Source organism: Zalophus californianus, chromosome 4, assembly GCF_009762305.2.
Source record: "Zalophus californianus isolate mZalCal1 chromosome 4, mZalCal1.pri.v2, whole genome shotgun sequence".
NCBI lineage: Eukaryota > Metazoa > Chordata > Mammalia > Carnivora > Otariidae > Zalophus > Zalophus californianus.
Window position 1 is genome coordinate 105,061,085 of NC_045598.1, and position 22,206 is coordinate 105,083,290.

Consider the following 22,206-nt stretch of genomic DNA (forward strand, 5'->3'; position numbering starts at 1 on the left):
CCTGCACCCCAATGTTTATAGCAGCACTGTCCACAATAGCCAAACTATGGAAAGAGCCCAGATGTCCATTGACAGATGAATGGATAAAGATCTGGTATATATACAATGAAATACTACTCAGCCATCAAAAAAAAAAGAAAGAAATCTTGGCCATTTGTAACGACGTGGATGGAACTAGACGGTATTATGCTAAGCAAAATAAGTCCATCAGAGAAAGACAATTATCATATGATCTCACTGATATGTGGAATTTAAGAAACAAAACAGGGGTGACTGGGTGGCTCAGTCGGTTAAGCGTCTGCCTTCAGCTCAGGTCATGATCCCAGGGTCCTGGGATCAAGCCCCAAGTTGGGCTCCCTGCTCGGCAGAAAGCCTGCTTCTCCCTCTGCCTCTGCCTGCTGCTCCCCCTGCTTGTGCCCTCTATCTCTCTGTCAAAAAACAACAACAACAACAACAAAAAAACCTTAAGAAACAAACCAGAGGATCATAGGAGAAGGGAAGAAAAAATAAAACAAGGTGAAATCAGAGAGGGAGACAAGCCATAAAAGACTCTCAATTGTAGGAAACTGAGGGTTGCTCGAGGGAAGGGGGTGGGGAGATGGGGTAACTGGGTGATGGACATTAAGGAGGGCATGTGATATAATGAACACTGGGTATTATATGAGACTGATGAATCACTGATCTCTACCTATGAAACCAATAATACATTATATGTTAATTAACTGAATTTTAAAAAATTAATTCAATTAAAAATAAAGAATGTGTATTACTTTTTTTTTTTAAGATTTTATTTACTTATTTGACAGCGAGAGAGACACAGCGAGAGAGGGAACACAAGCAGGGGGAGTGGGAGAGGGAGAAGCAGGATTCCCACTGAGCAGGGAGCCCAATGTGGGGCTTGATCCCAGGACCCAGGGATCATGACCAAAGGCAGACGCTTAATGACAGCCACCCAGGCGACCCTGTGTATTACCTCTTTTAGTGTATTTTCCTGATTACCAATAATACCCATTCATTTCAGAAAATCTGAAAATAAAGACAAGTCTCCCATTATCTCATCATCCAGAAATTGATGAGTATCCTTTCAGTTTTGCTATGCACATTACACATATTTCTTTCTGACAGAGTAGTATGTTACATAAACCGTAACCTCCCAACATACTGTGAACATTTTTCTGTACTGATACATACCTGTCACCTCCAATGGCTGTACAGTATTCCATTTCAAATATACTATAATTTACTCAATCAATCCCAATTTTGATATTTATAATGCTTCCAATTGTTTGTTATTACACATAACCTTAACACTGTGTTTAAGAGAGTGAACTCTAAAGCTAACCTCCCAAGGTTCATATCAAAGATCTTCCACTTACTGGCTTTAGAACCTTCAGTAAGCTACTTATTCAATGAGTTAAAATGTGTAAAACTCTTAGAGACACAGCAAGTCTTAATATGTTACCCATGTTACCACCTAAACTCAAGAATCACTCTTGCATTATTATTAGTTGGTGAAATTTAAAGACTAGCTATATTAGCTACCCAATTTTTCTTTCTGAGAGAGAGAGAGAGAAAGCTAGCGGGCATGTGTGAGTAGGGGGAGGAGAAAGAGGGAAACAGAGAATCTTAAGCAGGCTCCAGGCCCAGTGTAGAGCCCCAAGGCAGGGCTCCATCTCAAGACCCAAGATGAAATCAAACTGGAAATCCAGGTGCCCCTTAGCCACACAATTTTTAAAAAGAAAGCAAAAAGAGAAATTTAACAACAAAAAAATGGGACAAAATACTACCCATTCTCCCAGGCTTTTTTTTTTTTTTTTTTTAAAGATTTATTTATTTACTTGGGGCATCTGGGTGGCTCAGCTGCTTGGGTGTCCGACTCTTGGTTTCAGTTCAGGCCATGGGTCATGGGACGGACCCCTGAATCAGGCTCTGAGCTCATCGGAGATTTTCTCCCTCTGCCCCACACCCACGTGCATGCACTCCCTCTCTCTCCCAAATAAATAAATCTTTAAAAAAAAGATTTACTTATTTACTTATGAGAGTAATACACAAACTATACTAATAAAGAAAAAAATTGTAAAACAGCAAGACAAAAGAAGTCCCTAACTTACAAGTGAAAACCTGTAAGGCTACAGGAGATTTCTCGACAGAAACTTGGCAAGCCAGAAGAGAGTGGCATGATATATTCAAAGTGCTGAATGGGAAAAATCTGCAGCCAAGAATACTTCCCAAACAAAAACTAAAGGAGTTCGTGACCACTAAACCAGGCCTGCAAGAAATATTAAAGTGGACTCTTTGAGTGCAAAGGAGAGACTGAAAGACAAGAAAGGATCAGAGAGGGCGCCTGGGTGGCTCAGCTGGTTAGGTGACTGCCTTCGTTCGGCTCAGGTCATGATCCTGGAGTCCCGGGATCGAGTCCTGCATCGGGCTCCCTGCTCGGCAGGGAGTCTGCTTCTCCCTCTGACCCTCCCCACTCTCATGCTCTATCTCATTTTCTCTCTCAAATAAATAAATAAAATCTTTAAAAAAAAAAAAAAAGGAAAGGATCAGAGAAAATCTCCAGAAACAACGACAGAACAAGTAATAAAATAGTTATAAATACATATCAATGATTACTTTGAATGAAAATGGACTAAACACTCCAATCGAAAGATATAGGGTGTCAGAATGGATTAAAAAAACAAGACCCAACTATATGCTACCTATAACACACTCATTTTAGACCTAAAGACACCTGCTGATTGAAAGTGAGGGGGTGGAGAAACATCACACAAATAGATGTCAAAGGAAGTCAGAGTAGCAATAGAAAGACAAAGTAGACTTCTAGATTCTTGTATTGTTTTAGTCCTGCTTTGGTATCAGGGTAGTATTAGCCTCATGGAATGACTGAATGTAATACCTCTATTCCATTATTTGTAAGATTTTGATAAAGACTGTTATTATTTTTTAAATTTTTGTGGGGTTCGCTAATGAAGCCATATGCCTTAGGTTTCTTTGTGCTGGGAAATTTTTGATTCCTAATTCAACTTTCATTCATGTTACTGGTTTAATAAGATAAAGATAAAGAAGTAAAAATACTTCTTAAATTCATGATTCAATCTTGGTAACTTGTGCATTCTTAGAAATTATGTTTTTTTCCTAAGTTATTGGATTTGTTAGAACATAATTATTTACAATAATCTGTTATCACACTATGTATTTCTGTGGTTATCTACTGTATTGTTTCCCTTCCATTTTGGTTCTCATTTTGGTTTCTGAGCCTCCTTTTTTTTCCTTAATGTAATTAAAGCATTGCCAATTTTGTTTATTTTTTTTTTTTAAAAACTGGTCATTACTTTCAATGTTATGTTATTGTTTATTATGGTCTCTTATTTATTTCTGATTTTTCTTTGTTATTTCCCTCCTCTACTAAATGTCAGCTGTTTCTTCATCTTCTAGTTCCTTGTGCTATAATGTTACCTTGAGTTTTTTAATACAGGCATTTATAGCATAAATTTCATTCTAACATCTGTTTTCACTGCCTCCCATAGGTTTTAGAATATTGTTTTCTTTTGTTTTGAGGCATATTTTGATTTGCTGTTTATTTGGCCCATGGCTTGTGCAGTAATGTGTTGTTTTTTAAATATTAAATATTTAATATTTACATTGCACGTTTTCCAGCTTTGTTGTTGATCTTTAGTTCTGTATCATTGTGGCTGGAAAATACACTTGGTATGATTTCAGTCTTCTTAAATTTGTAATATTTGTTATGCTTCTTTTTATGTGATTTAACCAGGGGATTCTTCTGTGTGTACTTGAAGAAAATGTGTATTCTATTTTTCTTGGATGGAATGTTTTACATATATCTTTTAAAACCATGCATCCTGAAGTATGTTTCAAATAAGAAATGCTCTTGTTGAAAAAAAAAATAACTTTGAGGGTACTCATTTAAAATAAAGCATAACAGAGAGAAGGTGGGGGGGATGGGTGAAATAGGTGAAGGGGATTAAGAGTACACCTGTCATGATGAGCACCTGAGTAACGATGTATAGAATTGCTGAGTCACTATATTGTACACCTGAAACTAATATAACACTGTATGTCAATTATATAGTAATTAAAGTAAAAATCTTAATAAAAAATAAAATTAAAAATAATTTTTTAAAAAAACCCTGCATATAAAAAATATATATATGTATTATAAAAATATATATATAAATAAAAACAACAATTCTGTATAAGGAAAAAAATCCAGGGACTAAAGAGAGGTATCTGACTGCAGTGTAGTTAGTAACCAGCTGAAATGAGAGGGCTGCACATAGCAAAGAGGATTCAGTCACTAACTAAATCAGGCTGGCTTATAGGAGAGCCATTCATGACACGATACCCAAACTCACCCTGGTCGCCGCTTAATAGCCCTGTGGACAATGGCTCCTCCACCTTGAATCCCAGGCCCAGGGTTTCCTGAGGCAATGGCTGGACCCAGTGATGGTACATCTGATGTCATTTCTATCAGAGAAAAATGGAAATATACATTTAAGAAAGATAGTCCTTTCTTATCATCAACATCATCACCAAGTTAGCTGGAAGAAAGGCTCAGGTAGGGATGAAATCCCAGTAGTTTGCTAGAAAACCCATATGCTCATATCCAGATTTCTCTTCTTGAATTCTTACACTGGTGAAAACATACATTCCCTGTACTTCAGTACCCCCCCGCCTTCACAGAGTCTGGAAGAGGGAGTACTATATTCTATCTGCAGCCTTCACTTTTAAAAGCTTGTGATAGTGACAGAATGTTAATCTAAAACAAACACACACTCACAAAATCAGTTAATACATTTTACTCATGCAACAAACATACGTAACTTAGATCCTTTTTTTATTTTATTTAGAAAATACAAAAAAGAACCCAAAATAACTGGAATTCTAACCCCACTTAACAATAACAAAGCAGCACTCTCCTTTCCTCTCCCAAAGTGGTGTCAGTGACAGCCAACTAAAACAGATCTTTTTTTTTAAGTTTCATTCATTTATTTGACAGAGAGAGACACAGCGAGAGAGGGAACACAAGCAGGGGGAGCGGGAGAGGGAGAAGCAGGCTTCCCGCTGAGCAGGGAGCCCGATGCAGGGCTTGATCCCAGGACCCTGGGATCATGACCTGAGCCGAAGGCAGACACTTAACGACTGAGCCACCCAGGTGCCCCGTTAAAACAGATATAAATAAGATCCAACATCTGGGACGCCTGGGTGGCTCAGCTGGTTAAGCATCTACCTTCAGCTCAGGTCATAATCCTAGGGTCCTGGGATCGAGTCCCACATCAGGCTCCTTGCTCAGCAGAGAATCTGCTTCTCCCTCTGCCTGCCGCTTCCCCTGCTTGTGTGAGCACTTTCTCTCGCTCTCGATCTCTCATAAATAAAATCTTAAAAAAAAAAAAATCCAATATCACATAATACAAAAATATTCAAACTTCAATTTTAAGAAAGAAAATCACTCATCATACCAAGAACCAAGATCTCAAACTGAATGAAAAATAACAATGATACGACATAAATGTTAGAACTATCTAAGATTTTAAAGGCAGTCATGATAAAAATACTACAACAATTATTAACACAGTTGAAATAAATAAACTGAAAACCTCAGCAAAGAAACAGTCTCAACAAAGAAATAGGATATAAAGAAGAATCAAATAGATATTTTAGAACTGAAATATAACTGAAATAAAAAGTTAAAAGGATTGATTCAACAGCAGAATGGAGAGAACAAAGAAAAGAATCAGTGAAATGGAAGACAGAACACGAGAAATTATCCATTACAGGACTGGGAAAGAGAAGAGAAAAGAGGGCAAAGCTAAAAAACAATGTCTAAAAATTTCCCAAATTTGACAAGAGATGTAACCCACAGATTCAAGAAGTTGAGTAAACCCCAAAAGGATAAACCTAAAGAAATGCATTCTAACACACATCATAATTAAACTTCTAAAAACTAAAGATAAAGTTTTGGAAGTAGCTAGAGAAAAATTACACCTTACCTACAGAAGAAAAATAATTCAAACAACAGCAGATTTTTCACCTGAAACCATGGAGGCAAAAAGACCATGGCACAATATCCTTTAAGTTGTAGGGAAAAAAGAACTTTCAACCCAGAATCCTACAACCAGTGAAAATATCATTCAGGAGTGAAGGGGAAATCAACACACTCTCTGATGATGTAAAACTAAGGAGAACTTGCAACCAACAGACCTATCCTTAAAAAATGACTAAACAAAATTCTCCAAACAGGGAAGAAATTATAAAACAAGGAATTTTGGAATATATCAAGAAATAAAAAAGAACACAGTATGCAGAAATATGGGTAAAATCCATAGGCTTTCCTTCTCCTTTTGAGTTTTCTTAATTACATTTGGTGGTTGAAGCAAAAAATACAACACTGTCTGATATGTTTCTGAATGTATATAGAGGAAATATTTATCATAATTAAATTATGAATCGGGATACTAAAGGGAGGTAGGTAGGTACTTTAACACTTAAAGTGGTAAAATGACACCACCCATAGACTGTGATGTTATAATATATAATGCAATGCCCACTCCAGCAATTACCAGAAAAGCTATACAAGGAGATACACCAGCAAACATTGCATATAAATCAAAATGCAATTCTTTTTAAGATTTTACTTTTATTTATTTTTTTTAAGTTTATATATATTTTTTGGTAATCCCTACACCCAATGTGGGGCTCAAACCCACAACCCCAAGATCAAGAGTCACATACTCTTCCAACTGAGCCAGCCAGGCACTCCTCAAAATGGAATTCTCAAAAATGTTCAAATAACCTACAGGAAGGCAGAGAAAAAAATAGAGAAACAGAAACCCAAACAAATGAAAAAGAAAACAGCAGACTTAAGCCCTAACATACCAATTTTATTAAATGTAAATGGTCTAAATATACCAATTAGTAAAAAGAGATTAGCAGAACAAACAAAAAAACATGACCCAGTCTATAAGAAATGCTTCAAAAAAAAAAAAGTTGCTTCAAATGTAACAGTACAGACAGGTTGAAAGTAAAAGGATGAAAAAAGATATATAATACACTGATCAAAGGCAAGCAAAAATAACTGTATTAATAATAATCAAGTAAACTCCAAAGCAAATAAAATGACCAAAGACAAAGCACATTATATAATATTCAAGCCACCAAGAAGACATTTGGCAGCTATGCACCAAACAAGAGCGCTGCAAAATCTGTTAAACAAAAACTGATAAAACAGAAAGGAGAAAATAATTATAGCTGGAGACTTCAACACCCCTCATTCAACTGACAGAACAATTAGAAAATCAGCAAAGATATAAGAGATCTCAATGACACCCTCAACCAACAGGATCTAATTAACATTTACTCAAACACTCTACCCACAATAGCAGGTACACATTCTTTCCAAGTGTCCCAGAATATAAACCAAGATAGGATATATCCTGAGCCGTTAAGCCTCAACAAATTTAAGAATGAAATCATAGATTACATTCTCCAACTACAGTGGAATTAATCTAGAACTCAGTAAAATAACAGGAAAATCACCATACACTTGGACACTAAATGACACATTTCTAAATAATCAATGAGTCAAAAAAGAAGTCTCAAATGAAATTAAAAATACACAGAACTAAAATGCAAATTAAAATACAAGATAGTAAAATTTGTGGAACACAGCAAAAGCTGTACTCAGAGAAAATTTTATAGCACTAAAATGCTTACACTGGAAAAGAGGAAAAGTCAAGTCAATCATCAAAAGCTTCCACTTCAAAATAAACCCAAAGCAAGCAAAAGGAAGGAATAGACAACGTAAACCAATGAATTTGAAAGCAGAAAAATAGTTTAAAAAAAAAAATCAAAAGCTGGTTCTTTAAATAGATCCCAAAAATGGACAAGGCCTAGCAAACAAAAAACTACCAATATCAGAAATGAAAAGAGAGGGAAAAAAAAAACCCGAAAAGACACTATCACCACAGACCTCAAAGAAATGAGACAGAAGTGGTAATACTAGGAATAACTAACAAACATAAATTTGACAACTTAGACAAAATGGACCAATTCCTTGAAAAAATATAGACCCAATACAAAACAGATGACTTGAATGGCCCCATAAATATTAGGAAATTGAATCCATAATTTAAAAGCTCTCAGGGCGCCGGGTGGCTCAGTCGTTAAGCATCTGCCTTCAGCTTAGGTCATGATCCCAGGTTCATGGGATCAAGCCCCGCATCAGACTCCCTGCTCAGCGGGAAGCCTGCTTCTCTCTCTCCCACTCCCCCTGCTTGTGTTCCCTCTCTCGCTGTCTCTCTCTCTGTCAAATAAATAAATAAAATCTTAAAAATATATATAAAAAATAAAAAAATAAATTGCACCCAACCTAAAAACATAAAACCTCTTTTATGCATGTCTTTTATTACAAGCCCAAGCATTCATAACTGCCTTTAATACTGGATAAAGAATGTACTTAAGTACTCATCATTAAAATGATGATGCATTATCACAAACTAGTAACCAAAATAGTATGGTACTGGCACAAATACAGACATACAGGCCGAAAGAAAAAGACAGAGCCTAGAAATAAACCCTCACATGTATAGTTAAATGATTTAACAAGGGTTTCAAGACAATTCAGTGGGGAAAGGACAGTTTTTTCCAACAAGTGGTACAGGGAAAACTGTATATTCACAAGCAAAAGAATGAAGTTGTACTCTTTATGACATACATAAAAATTAACTCATATAGATCAAACTCCTAAATGTAAGAACTAAAACTAGTTAACTCTAGAAGAAAGCACAGGAGGAAAACTTCATGAGAATGAATTTGGCAATTTCTTGAATATATCAAAAGCACAAGCAACAAAAGTAAAAAAAAATAGATAAATTAGACTTTATCACTAGAAACTTTTATGCATCAAAGAACACTATCAGGGCGCCTAGCTGCTCAGTTGGTACAACATGTGACTCTTAATCTCAGGACTGTGGGTTCAAGCCCCACGTTAGGTATAGAGATTACTTAAAAATAAAATCTTAAAAAAAAAAAAAACCACTATCAAGAGAGTAAAAAGGCAACACACGGAATAGGAGAAAAAATATGCAAATCATGTATCTGATATGGAATGAATATTGAGACTATGTAAATAACTCCTACAACTCAACAATAAAAAACAAAACCTGATTTTAAAATGTCCAAAAGACTTGAATAAACATTTCCTCAAAGAAGATACACAAATAGCTAATAAGCATATGAAAAGATGCTCGACCATTACTAATCATTAAAAAAATGCAAATCAAAACTACAATGAGACAGTTATCACCTCACACCCATTATGATGGCCACCACCAAAAAATTTTAAAAATTATTTTAAACATTTTTCAAATAATAAAAAATAAATGGGTGCCTGGCTGGCTCAGTTGGTAGAGCATATGACTCTTGATCTTGGGGTCGTGAGTTCTGGCCCCATGTTGGGCACTGGGCATACTTAAAACTTTTTTAAATTAAAAAATAACAAGTATTGGGGCACCTGGATGGCTCAGTCAGTTAAGCAGTTGCCTTTGGCTCAGGTCATGATCCTCCTCAGCAGGAAGCCTGCTTCTCCATCTTCCCCCCACCCCCCACTCATGCTTTTTCTTGCTATCTCTCTCTCTCAAATAAACAATCTTTAAAAAAAAAAAGTATTGGTGAGGATGTGGGGAAACTGGAACTCTTATACTCTGTTGGTGGGAATATAAAATGGTGCAGTCACTATGGAAAACAGTATGGAGAGTCCTAAAAAAATTAGAAACAAAACTACTTTATGATCCAGGAATTCTACTTCTGGATATATGCTCAAAAGAATTGAAAGCAGAATCTCAAAGAGATACTTAGACAACATCCACGTTCATAGCAGCAATATTCACAATAGCCAAGAGGTGGAAGTAAGCCAAGTGTCCACTGACAGATGAATGGATAAACAATTGGGTCATATACATCGCCTTTTAAAAAAATGAATCCTGCAAAACACGCAATACAGATGAACCTTGAAGATATTAGCTAAGTGAAATAAGCTAGTCACAAAAGGAGAAATACTATATGACTCTACCTCATTTAAGTAGAGTCACTGAGAAAGAGCATAGAATGGTCGTTTCCAGGGGCTGGAGGGATTTGGAAAATGGGGAGTTATTATTTATTGGGTACAGAGTTTCAGCTTTGCAAGATGAAAAAAGTTTTGGAGGTGTATGGTGATGATGGCTGCACAATATGAATATACTAAGGCCACTGAACTGTACAATTAATGTTAAAATGGCAAATCTATGTTATTTGCATTTTGCCACAATAAAAAAAAATGTAATATATCAGAAAAATTTTAAGGTGGATCTATACCACTGAAATGGAAAGTTATCTACCATATATGACTATGGAAAAATAAGCTACAGAAAAAAATACATATAATATATTCCTTTTTTAAAGTTTATATGCAGGACGCCTGGGTGGTTCAGTTGGCTGAGCGTCTGCCTTCGGCTCAGGTCATGATCCCAGAGTCCTAACCCTTACAAACTTTACATGCTAGTGGGAGAGAGAGATCAACAAGAAAAATAATTAAAATATAAATTGGGATGACAATATGAAAGTAACATTTTATAGGTAAAAAATGGATAACCAAATTTCAAAATCAAATTTCATATGATTTAACCTAATAATACATTATATAGTGATAGATGTGGAGAAAAATAAACCAGGGGAAGTCAAATCACAAGTATGTAATGGTTAGGGGCGCATGGGTGGCTCAGTCAGTTAAATGTCCAACTCTTGTTTTCGGCTCAGATCATGATCTCAGAGTTCTGAGATCGAGCCCCGCATCAGGGTCCATGCTCAACACTGAGTCTGCTTGAGATTCTCTCTCCCACTCCTTAGGGGAAAAAAAAAGTATATAAAAGTTGAAGGATAGGAGGACAGCAATTTTAGATAGTGAGGAAAGACATCATTGAAAGGTAAAAGGAGAAAGGAATAGGAGACAAGAGATAAGAAAAGGAGATAAGGGAATAAACCATGCAGGTATCTGGGGGAAATGCATTGTAGGCAGAGTGCAAAGATCCAGAGGTGAGAACATGCCTGTTAAGTTCTAGAAACAGTATGGATGACATCATGGCTAGAATGGAGTGAGCAAAATGTTACAGAATAAACTAACACTGGTTATCTCTGGGATGGCATTTAGAGACTTCTACATTTGATTTTCTGTATATCCTTATTATTTTGTCTTTTACATTAAGGATATATTACTTTTATAACTGGAAAATGCATGATCCCAATTTTTTAAAAGAAAATGTGGGGGGGGGTGGCATACACTGAAAATCTAAGAGAACAAAGCTTAAGCTTTAAAATTAGGTAAATCTGGATTCCAATCCTAGGGTTGCCACTTAACCACCTATATGACCTAATCTCTGAGTTTATCTGTAAAAAGTAGGTAACAATACCGACTTTTTCAGAAGATTTTAGATACTGCATGTGAAAATAACTTAGCATAGCACCTGAAACACTGTAAGTACTCCTTAAATAGTAGCTTTATAAAAATATATCCAACACCAGGGCGCCTGGGTGGCTCAGTTGGTTAAGCGAATGCCTTCGGCTCAGGTCATGATCCTGGAGTCCCGGGATCGAGTCCCACATCGGGCTCCCTGCTTGGCGGGGAGTCTGCTTCTCCCTCTGACCCTCTTCCCTCTTGTGCTCTCTATCTCTCATTCTCTCTCTCTCAAATAAATAAAATCTTTAAATATATATATATATCCAACACCAAATTGTTAATTGATTTTGCTATTAATTTTTTCACTACAAAAGCAATATATTAAAATATGGATACACAGAAAACCAAATGTAAAAGTCTCTAAAAATATTCAACAATACAAAAGTGAACAGGGGCACCTGGATGGCTCAGTTGGTTAAGCAACTGCGTTCAGCTCAGGTCATGATCCTGGAGTCCTGGGACTGAGTCCCGCGTTGGGCTCCCTGCTCAGCAGGGAGTCTGCTTCTCCCTCTGACCCTCCTCCCTCTCATGCTGTCTCTCATTCTCTCTCTCAAATAAATAAATTTTAAAAAAATCTTAAAAAAAACAATATAGAAGTGAACAATCAAAAGTAAAATCCTCTACACACATCCTCCAATCCCATTTTCCCCCAATCCCATTTTCCCCCTGTGGGTAACTGCTATTAACATTTTGATATGAATCTTTCCAGATCTTTTTCTATATACCATATATCAAAGGTTTTTTGGTAATTTTTACATAAGAAAGGGAGCAATCATATTATATTTATTCTGAATGTTTTTTTCCCTATAACAATAAATTTGGAATGTGTATCATGTCAATAAATAGTTAGCTCACCCTTTTTAATAGTTATATAGTACTTCTTAGTACAAATATATATATTTATGACATTCAAACAATCAGTATCATAAATAATGTTTCAATGAACACCACTGTGTATTTTTATGCATGGTGCCAGTGTTTCTACACTAATAAATTTCTGAAAATGACCCCCTGGATATAAGGGAACATATTTAAAACTTTGCCCATTACACTCTAAGAAGGCTATACCAATTAAAGAGCCTCACCAACCATATCAAATTATTCATATGTCCACCTGCATTGAGTCCTAGCAATCCTTCAAATTTTTGCTAATTTTCTAGGTATAAAATGATTATTGTTAGTTTAATGTTCATTTATCTGTCATTAGTAAGACTGAATATATTTTTTATTGCTCATACTTTTTCTATTTTGTCCTATAAAATTTAAATAGTGATTACATGTAACTTCCCTAAGAAAAAACAAAATCTCCAATTAAAAATAAAGTTCACACTTTTAGTAATAGGTTTATATAGAATCTGAGTTAGAGGAATTTAGAGAAAGAAAAGATGATTCTGAGATGGTTTAAATTAAGAAGTGGCATAGTTTGTAGCACAGAAAAGGTACTCAATAAGAAGGAAAAAGTAAAGGAAACAAGGCAGGCAGGCAGGCAGGCAGCCAGCCAGCCAGCCAGCAAGTTTCAAAAAGGTAAATGAAGCTGGGCCTCAAAAAAAGTTTAAGGAGTGGAAAAAGGCATTCCACACAAAGGACATAAGCAAATCCTAAAGGGAGGTATGAAAATAGGTGTAAAGAGCTGTCAGGCCTAAATAGAGCACACAGTCTGTATTTGGGAGAAAAAAATAAGATGTCAAGTGTTACCCAGTTGTGAAAAGACCTTGAATGACAAGATGAAATCTTAGATTTGATTCAACAAGCAACCAAAAGATAAAATACACCTTTAAATCAGAGTGACAAGAAGAAAACATAAATTAAAAGATTAATCTGACAGATTTAAAGTTTGAAGTAACAGAAGAAGGAAGATGAATTATACTAACCATAGATGAGGTGATACAGGCATAGTGTTATAAAAAATAAGGATAAAAAGGTTAAAAGAACTTCTAAAATTTTAAGCTATGCAACTTCTGAATAAAAATAATGGAGTAAATGCATACATCTACTTTTACTCTTCCCCCCCCCAAAAAAATTACATAAGGAGAAAAACAATTTTATACAAGACATAAAATCCATGGACAGAAAAATGGAAGAAAGGAGCAACAAATTTTTGGAAATGGACCACTGCCTTGATAGATCCACAAGAACTGAATCCTAAGCCAGCAAGGGGAAAAGCAAAAAACCACCCCAATTTATATGTCAGAATCCCCCAAAGTCTCAGGAATTGGTGATTCTAGGTACGGGGGAGAGGGTGTGTGTGAATGAAAGCTAAAATAAAAAGAATTGGTTCAACAATGTTTAAGCAGCAGGTGGGTTTCCAGATCCTCTCCTTGTTCCTTTTAGCAAGGAAACTGCCTTATTCCCCAATAAAAGACTATTTTATTCTCTGGAGAATATAAATATTCATTTCTATCTATTTGCCCTGGCCCAAGGAACACCAGGCAAAGTTGAAAGTGAGACTACCATACTGAAAACAGGGAAACTAACAGCAATGTATGCAAAATGGACGCTTCACTCTTCCCTTGTTGCGCTGCCTCGCCTATATTCCATGTTTTCTCTTTCTTGGATTACTGGTGAAACACATCCTCTACTAAGCTCTTAAGAAAGAGTGTAAGTGAGACCTTGGATATATGAAAATATCTTTCTTATATTTCACTAACTGATAGTTTGCCTACGTCTGCAACTCTAAGTTGGAAATTATTTTCCCTATGAATTCTGAAGGCATTGCTCCATTGCCTTCTACTTTCCAGTGTGACTAGTGAGAAGCAAAATCAATCTGATTCCAGATTCTTCTGAAGTGATCAACTTTTTTTCTTTGCAGCTCACAGGATACTTTTTATTTGATGCTGAAATCTCATGATACTGTGCCGAGATGTGGGTGTGTTTTCATTCACTGGTCTGTCCCTTCAATTTGAAAACTCATGTCTTCTACTTCCCGAACATTTTATTCAAACAAAAACAAAAAAATTAAAAGAGGTAAAAATGGTTGTTACTGGGGAGAAGAAACAGAGAACGGAGTGGAGGACTGTTGTTTTTCTAAGAAATCATGTAAAACTAAGTCTTTAAATAAATATACGCATGTATAATTTTGATTAAAATTACTTTATACATATACATATTTAAACATCTTTTAAATATATACTTTTACATAATCAAAACATTTTATATGTTTAAATATATATATATGTTTTAGGGGGAAACATATATATTGGTTATTTATCTGATAAATACATGAAAGAATCCAAACATTTCCAGCTGCTTAGCCTGGGGAACTGGAAAAACTGTGATAGTCATGGAAGATACAGAAAAGTTAGGAAGGGTAGAAGATCTGAAGGAAAATCTGAGCATATTATGTAAATTGTATGTTAAAGATTATTCAAATAGAGATGCATTTTAAATAGATGAAAATATAGTAAACAAGCTATGTGAGAAGACAGGAATGACAATTTTAGAGAATCTTTTTTTTTTTGAGAATCTTTAATACATGGAAGATAAATGAAGGGAATGGGATATAAGTAGTTAGCAAACAAATATTTAAGGTAGGAAAGCAAGTAGGTGGGCAAATAGAAATGAAGGAAACTTATTCATTATAAGTTCTAGCCCCAGCAATGAGACTAGAAAAGAAGTATAATGAACAAGAAAAAGAAAATGAGCAGGCAAAAGAGAAAAAGAAGAGTCAGTGGAAAAAAAAAAAAAAGCAGAGCAGCATATCCAAGAGACTCATCAAAAAGGCACAATTATGGGGTATGAAGAACTAGGAGATGAATTCCAGTAAGAAGCCTAAAAGTTATTCAAAGAGCTGAGAAACAGGGGCGGGCACCTGGATAGCTCAGTTGGTTAAGCGTCTGCCTTCAGTTCAGGTCATGATGCCAGGGTCCTGGGATCCAAATCCCGCATCGGGCTCCCTGCTCAGTGGGGTGTCTGCTTCTCCCTCTCCCTCTGCTCGCGCTCACTCCCAAATAAATAAATAAATAAAATCTTTAAAAAAAAAAAAAAACACTTATCTCCTAAAAAAAATAATAATAATATTGACTACGGGGGCGCCTGGATGGCTCAGTCAGTTGAGCGTCAGACTCTTCATTTCAGCTCAGGTTATGATCTCAGGGTTGTGAGTCCAGCCTCAGGATGGGTTCAGTACAGATTCTGCTTGAGATTCTCCCTCCCTCTCTCTGCCCCTCCCCCTACACATGAATGCATGCATGTGCACTTGCTCTCTAAAATAAATAAAGAAAAGTGGTGCTTCAGTGGCTCAGGTGGTTAAGCGTTCAACTCTTGATTTCAGCTCAGGTCATGATCTCAGGATCCTGAGATGGAGCCCTGAGTCAAGCTCTGCACTGGGCATGGAGCCTGCTTGACAGTTTCTCTCCCCTTCTCCCTTTGCCCCTCCCCCACCCTCTCTGAAAAATAAAAATAAAATAAAAAATTTAAAATAAAAGAATGTTTGTTGACTGTGTAGACAGATTGCCAACAATCAAATTGTCTCTACCCCCTACTAGCTATGAGATTTCAGACAAACTATTCACTCTCTGCCTTAGTTTCCTCATTTATAAAACAGTAACATTAGTACATACTTCATAGGACTGTTGTAAAAATTAAAAAAGATATTACATATGAGGATTAAACGAAATAATGTATTTAGAATAGAACAATTACTAATAAATGCTACTTATTATAAATTAATTCATGTTAATGGCTTAATTAGTATTACCCTTGCAGAGGTATTTTCATGTTTTTTTTTTTTTTTAAGATTTTATTTATTTATTTATTTATGTGACAGAGAGAGACACAGCAAGAGAGGGAACACAAGCAGGGGGAGTGGGAGAGGAAGAAGCAGGCTTTCATGCTGAGCAGGAAGCCCAATGCGGGCTCAATCCCAGGACCCTGGGATCATGACCTGAGCCAAAGGCAAATGCTTAATGACTGAGCCACCCAGGCGCCCCGAGGTATTTTCACGTCGACAGTGCATAAAGATATGAACCCCCAACATTCACTTACTCAACCAATACTTATTTAACTCTAGTCCTACATCCTTGGCACCACTGTGAGCGGTGTGGCGCTGTGGTGAAAAAGGAAGGTAAAGGTCCTGCTCTCGTGAAACTTAAATTCTAATTACATTGTTAAAATCATAAACTTTGTCCATTCAACTACAGTGAAAATGTAGAGGAGAAAATACAAAATGAAGAAATGATGAAGAGGGGCACCTGGCTGGCTCAGCTGGTAGAGCATGCAACTCTTGATCTCGGGGTTATAAGTCTGAGGCTGATGTTGGGTATAGAGATTACCTAAAAATAAAATATTTTAAAAAATGATGAAGAGATGTAAAAGTTTATAGAGAATTAATTCGAAAAATCAGATATGGTTTCTAACATACAAACAGGAAAGCGCAACCTGGCATAAGTAGGAACTTAATAAATGTTTAATCATTCTTAAAAACAGATGGCTCTAGAAGCAGGGCCTATCACTGGGTGTGGATGATGGGCCCAGATACACTCCAGTGAGCTCAAGCCTTGCATTTCAGAAAGGCTTTAAATGTATTCTTTATTCTTTTACTGTTACATCTAAATGAAATCCGCTAGGGGCGCCTGCCTGGCTCAGTTGGTAGAGTATGTGACTCTTGATTTGGGGGCTGTAAGTCTGAGCCCCACACTGGGTGTAGAGATTACTTAAAAATAAAATCTTAAAAAAAAAGGTTATTAAATACATACATACATAAAATCAGCTCTATACCCCCCACATAGGACAGTACCACCAGGGAATTAACCTTTAAAATAAATACTGTGGGGGCGCCTGGGTGGTTTAGTCAGTTAAGTGTCCGACTTTTGATTTCAACTCAGGTCTTGATCTTGGGGTTGTGGGTTCAAGCCCCACATTGGGCTCCATGCTGGGCATGGAGCCTACTTAAATAAATAAATACATACATAAATATTTGAGTGAATAGTTTGAAGGAAAAAAAAATGGTTCCAAAAAGTTTCCACAGTCAGGGATTCAAATTTTACTAGTTTTGGAATGAAATACCCACAATGTGTCACGGCCTAAGTAAAATCCAGGAAAAAAGGGTTTGTTCCCTTGACTCTTACAACTTAGTTGTTGTTTTTTTTTTAAGATTTTATTTATTTATTTGAGAGACAGAGAATGGGAGAGAGAGAGAGAGAGAGCACATGAGAGGGAGGGAGGGTCAGAGGGAGAAGCAGACTCCCTGTTGAGCAGGGAGCCTGATGCGGGACTCAAACCCGGGACTCCAGGATCATGACCTGAGCCGAAGGCAGTCGCTTAACCAACTGAGCCACCCAGGCGTCCCTAGTTTTTGAAGATGAACCACCGTTTGGCACTGTGTTGCTACCAATAACCTACTGTTATTTCCTTAGAAGCCATCCTCTATCACAGAGAACCACAAAAGACTTTCATTAAACATCCAGGAAACAGTATTTTCATCTGTTAGTGGACTGTTTGAGTAGAGGGGTAGGGCTATAGTGCAAAAAACTAAAATTAGAGACCACTACTTCACAAAAATAAGAAAACTAGAGTTCCAAAAATGCAGAAGTATCTACTTCTTAATGTTTAAGAAAATAAAGATTCAGGTTGGCACCACAAATCTAATGCATGAGCTACACAGATCTAATAGGCAGATCAAGGTTCTTTTTCAAAATGTTAATTGTATTTCAATTGTTGAATTAGTAAATTATATTTAATATACTTTCAAAAAGGTTTTTGCAATAAAATATCTTGACATCTTAATTTTATACCACATAAATTCCTATCTTTCCCATATCTGAAAAAAGGTAATGGGTATGAATATTGTTAATTAATGCTTTCAAAACTGTAATTTACATAGGTGAAAATTATGGAAAAAGAAAAATCTTTCCTAAATACCAGCTTCACAAACCCAAACAATGTTCATTCCTTTACCTTCTGCCACATTCTCCATCCACAATAAGTGGTACCTACTAGCACAAAAAGAGGTGAGATGAGACTACCAGAATCAAGAAAAGAAATACCTACATGCCTACAAATTCATTCAAATCTCTGGTTTGAATACTGAACTGGAAGTCAAATACCTAATCTCTTCCCAACCAGTGCCTTAGCCAATGCATTATGAATCATGCATGCAATTTAAAAAGTGTTCATCAAAACTGTTAGTATTTCATAAACAAAAAAGGCAAGCCTCCTAACAATTCACGGACCACCTACCACCCACTTCTACAAGTAAAAGTAATGAAAAATAATAGAATACGGGGAATTATCAATTCATGCAGAGAAAAGGCCATTATTGCATTAGACCTATTACTTTAACATAACTCTTAGAGTAGAGAATAAGCCATATCTTACTCTACTTTTGATCCAGCACCATGTTAAGACATAGTGAAAATTCAAAGGAACCAGGTCCCCTACAAGATACTGAAGGGCCACCAAAAGTCTCTAAATCACACTCTAAGTAAAATTAACATGATCACCAAGCATTCTTATTAACGATGAAGATTAAGTTAAATGGAGCTTAGAGAGAAAAGTTAAATAATGATTACACAAATCTTTGCAGACAGTTGTGAAGACAGAATTAACAAGAACTATAGGGAATCTTAACCAGCAAAAAGATAAAGTAGAAAAAAACTCAAAGAAATAGGTATGTATCTAGTGCCTAAAATGGCTCTAAGGAAATGTTTGACCATGCAACAAAGAATTCTGACCTGAAAACCATTTACTTTATTTTTTTTTAAAGATTTATTTATTTATGGGCGCCCTGGGGTGGCCTCAGTTGGTTAAGCGACTGCCTTCGGCTCAGGTCATGATCCTGGAGTCCCGGGAGTCCCACATCGGGCTCCCTGCTCAGCGGGGGGGTCTGCTTCTCCCTCTGACCCTCTTCCCTCTCGTGCTCTCATTCTCTCTCTCAAATAAATAAAATCTTTAAAAAAAAAAGATTTATTTCAGAGCTTGCAAGCGTGCAGCTAGCAAGTGGGGGGGGGGGGCAAAGGGAGAAGAGAGAATCTCAAGCCGACTGCCCACTGAGGGCAGAGCCTGCTGGAGGCTTGATCCCAGGACCCTGAGATCATGACCTCAGCAAGAGTCCAAGGCTCAACCAACTGCACCACCCAGGAGCACCAAAAACATTTACTTTCTTTTCACTCGGCACAGTACATTTCCACCTGTGACCCTCCATTCATAGTCCACATTTCCCAAAACGCAACAAGCTATAAAAGTCTACAATGTGTCTATAATCGCTTCCTTTTGCTCAAAGGAGCAAAAGAAGAAATGAAGGAAAAAAATAAATTTATTTTAATTACCAGGTGTTGAATGTTGTACCAATAACGTGGAAGAGATGTGAGAATTTTTCAACATCAAAAAGGAAATCTAAAAATTGCAGAAGCAGGCTGTCAAAGGATAATAAAATCAAATGTTTCATAAGCAAGGATTCTACGCAAATAAATACCATTTTCTGCTTCAGATTTCAGCTGATATGAATCAGCTAATGAAATGTGATCAAGAAACTGTCATTCTGGTCATTGTTGTTGAAAAAACAAAATAAAGCAGCCCCACCCACACTGCTGGAAAAAAGGTCCCGACATATGCACTAAACTTGTTTACCCTGGCCACCTCTTAATAAGAGAAATGCTTTGCAACTTGACTAGGGTTATGTAACTATTTTGCAATGTGTTATCAGTTTAAAATCCTGTTTATTTACTCCCTAGTTTTAACACATAGGTTATTTTATTACACGGTCAGGTTTGCCATAATAATAGCATCTTTCCAATTTTATTCCATCATCAGCACTTCCTGAAATAGAACTTAAGCCATTAATTTTATCTACTTTTCCTCTAAAAAATTTTAAAAGATTTTACAATATATTGGCATGTGACAAATTAACTTCTTTAAATAGCTCTGTTCCCAGAAACAGGGTAGTAAAGACAGTAAATTTCACAGTGATTCAACTGTTACAGCAAAACTTGGGTACCACAAAATAATACTCATTTCAGAGACATGGAAAAAATCCAATTTCAGTTTCAACATGGGAACCCCAGTGAATCCCTTTCACTGCTGTATTTTCAAGTAATTCAGCCCCAACTTCTGGCTTCTTTTTTAAAAGACTATCAAAGACAGGGATTTCTGGAAAAGGATTTTATTTCACAAGAGAATGGCCAAGGTCTGCAAGGTAATCTAGGATCCCTAAAATGAAATACTTCCCAGGGAGAAAAAACTAATATAGTGGAAAGAGGGCTGGGACTAGGAGTTTGGAGATCTGATCTGTCTAGACCTGACTCAATACACCCCACTCCATTGCTTAGACATGACTGGCTAGATTTTTTAATATTCAAGCTCCCCCTTTTGAAGAGATGTTCACTTAAAAATGACATGAAACTGAGTTTTTCTTTCAAAAGAACTCTCAAACCTTTTTTTTTTTTAATTTTTTAAAGATTTTATTTATTTGACAGAGAGAGAGCACAAGCAGGGAGAGTGGCAGGCAGAGGGAGAGGGAGAAGCTGGCTCCCCGCTGAGCAGGGAGCCCGACCAGGGCTGGAGCCCGACCAGGGCTGGATCCCAGGACCCTGGGATCATGACCCTGACCCGAAGACAGACGCTTAACCGCTTAACGACTGAGTCACCCAGGCGCCCCCCTGAACTTTTCTTAAAGAATGGGAACTGCCTCGATCTACACCCAACAAGATTTTAAACCTCGGTTTCTGGATGCTTAGCTGTTGGCAAGATCTGCCCTGAACACCAACCATTACACAAACTTCTGTCCTCAGCAGCTGAAGACACTAGAGGCACTTAATATATAAACGCGTTTCAAAGGATAGTGGGGGGGGGGGGCGGTGGGGTAGAACAGTCTAGAGAAACTGAGTATATATTCAAAGATTTTTAAATTTAATTTAAAATTTAAATGTTTAAACGTTTGGAAGTTCAACACTTCAGCTAAACAGCAACGTGGTCCAGTCTTTATAAATCCAATTTAAAGTAAAACAAGCCATTCTGCCCAGTTATTCTGCATCAAGCAGCTCCAGTGGGCAGAGTTGAAAGAGGACCACATCACACACCAGAAAGCCGCCAGGAGAGTGGAGGCAGGCCAAGCCCAGAGCGGGGAGCCGCTCCAACAGAACTCGCCCCAAGAACTCCCACCCGCCTGCTCCCTCCCTCCACCTCGGGTCTCCCCAGTTCCCTAGGGTCGGCCCCTCCCCCCCCACTACCTTCCCCCACAAACCTCTGGCCACCGCCGCTCGTCCTAGCGCCCTCAGCCCCAACTACTGCCCCTGAGCCTGGGTCTCCTCAGCTGCCAACCCCTCAGCCCCTCCTCCGTTAGAGGCGCCCCAGTCCTCCGTCTACTCACCGGGGTTAGCAGCAGTCGCCGCCATGGCCGTAGATGCCACTGCTGTCGCGCCACCCCCCGGTGGGAGGAGCCGCCGCCACCGAACCGAGGGAGGGGGAGGGGAGAGCCACTCCCCAGACGCTGCACCCTACAGCCGCCACCGCTACGGCGGAATCAAAGATGGCCGCTGCGGCAACCCCCCACCGGCCCCAGCCCCTACGGAGAACAGACCCCGCCCATAGAGTGGGTGGAGTCATCCCCCACGGCCCGCCCGCTCTGGGAAACTGACCAATGAAAACACCAAGAGGTAGGGCTGGCCACTGTGCCCGCCGGTCCATTGGAGGAGGGAGGGCAAAAAAGAAGTCCAGCTGTCTCTCTGATCCCGCCTCCTGTGCGTCAGAGGTCAGTGATCGAG

General features: G+C 37.6%; 1 protein-coding gene across 9 annotated transcripts in view; it reads right to left on the reverse strand.

Moving 5' to 3' along the window:
• The window catches only part of ARNT (aryl hydrocarbon receptor nuclear translocator), a 64,626-nt gene extending 42,639 nt beyond the window's left edge, over window positions 1-21,987 (reverse strand). Inside the window, exons 1-3 of one of the 9 annotated variants that reach the window (XR_003517657.1) lie at window positions 21,813-21,831; window positions 19,774-19,840; window positions 4,377-4,488 (exon numbers count right to left, since the gene is read on the reverse strand). Coding sequence is in view for 8 of the 9 variants with exons in the window: in XM_027581394.1 (XP_027437195.1) it covers window positions 4,377-4,488; window positions 19,774-19,828 (167 nt within the window). In the remaining variant the exon portion in view is untranslated. Of the gene's footprint in view, window positions 1-4,376; window positions 4,489-15,317; window positions 15,336-16,698; window positions 16,719-19,773; window positions 19,841-21,812 lie in introns of those variants that run through there. The other 8 variants (XM_027581394.1, XM_027581140.1, XM_027581273.1 and 5 more) reach the window with 8 other exon arrangements.
• Between the last annotated feature and the right edge of the window lie 219 nt (window positions 21,988-22,206).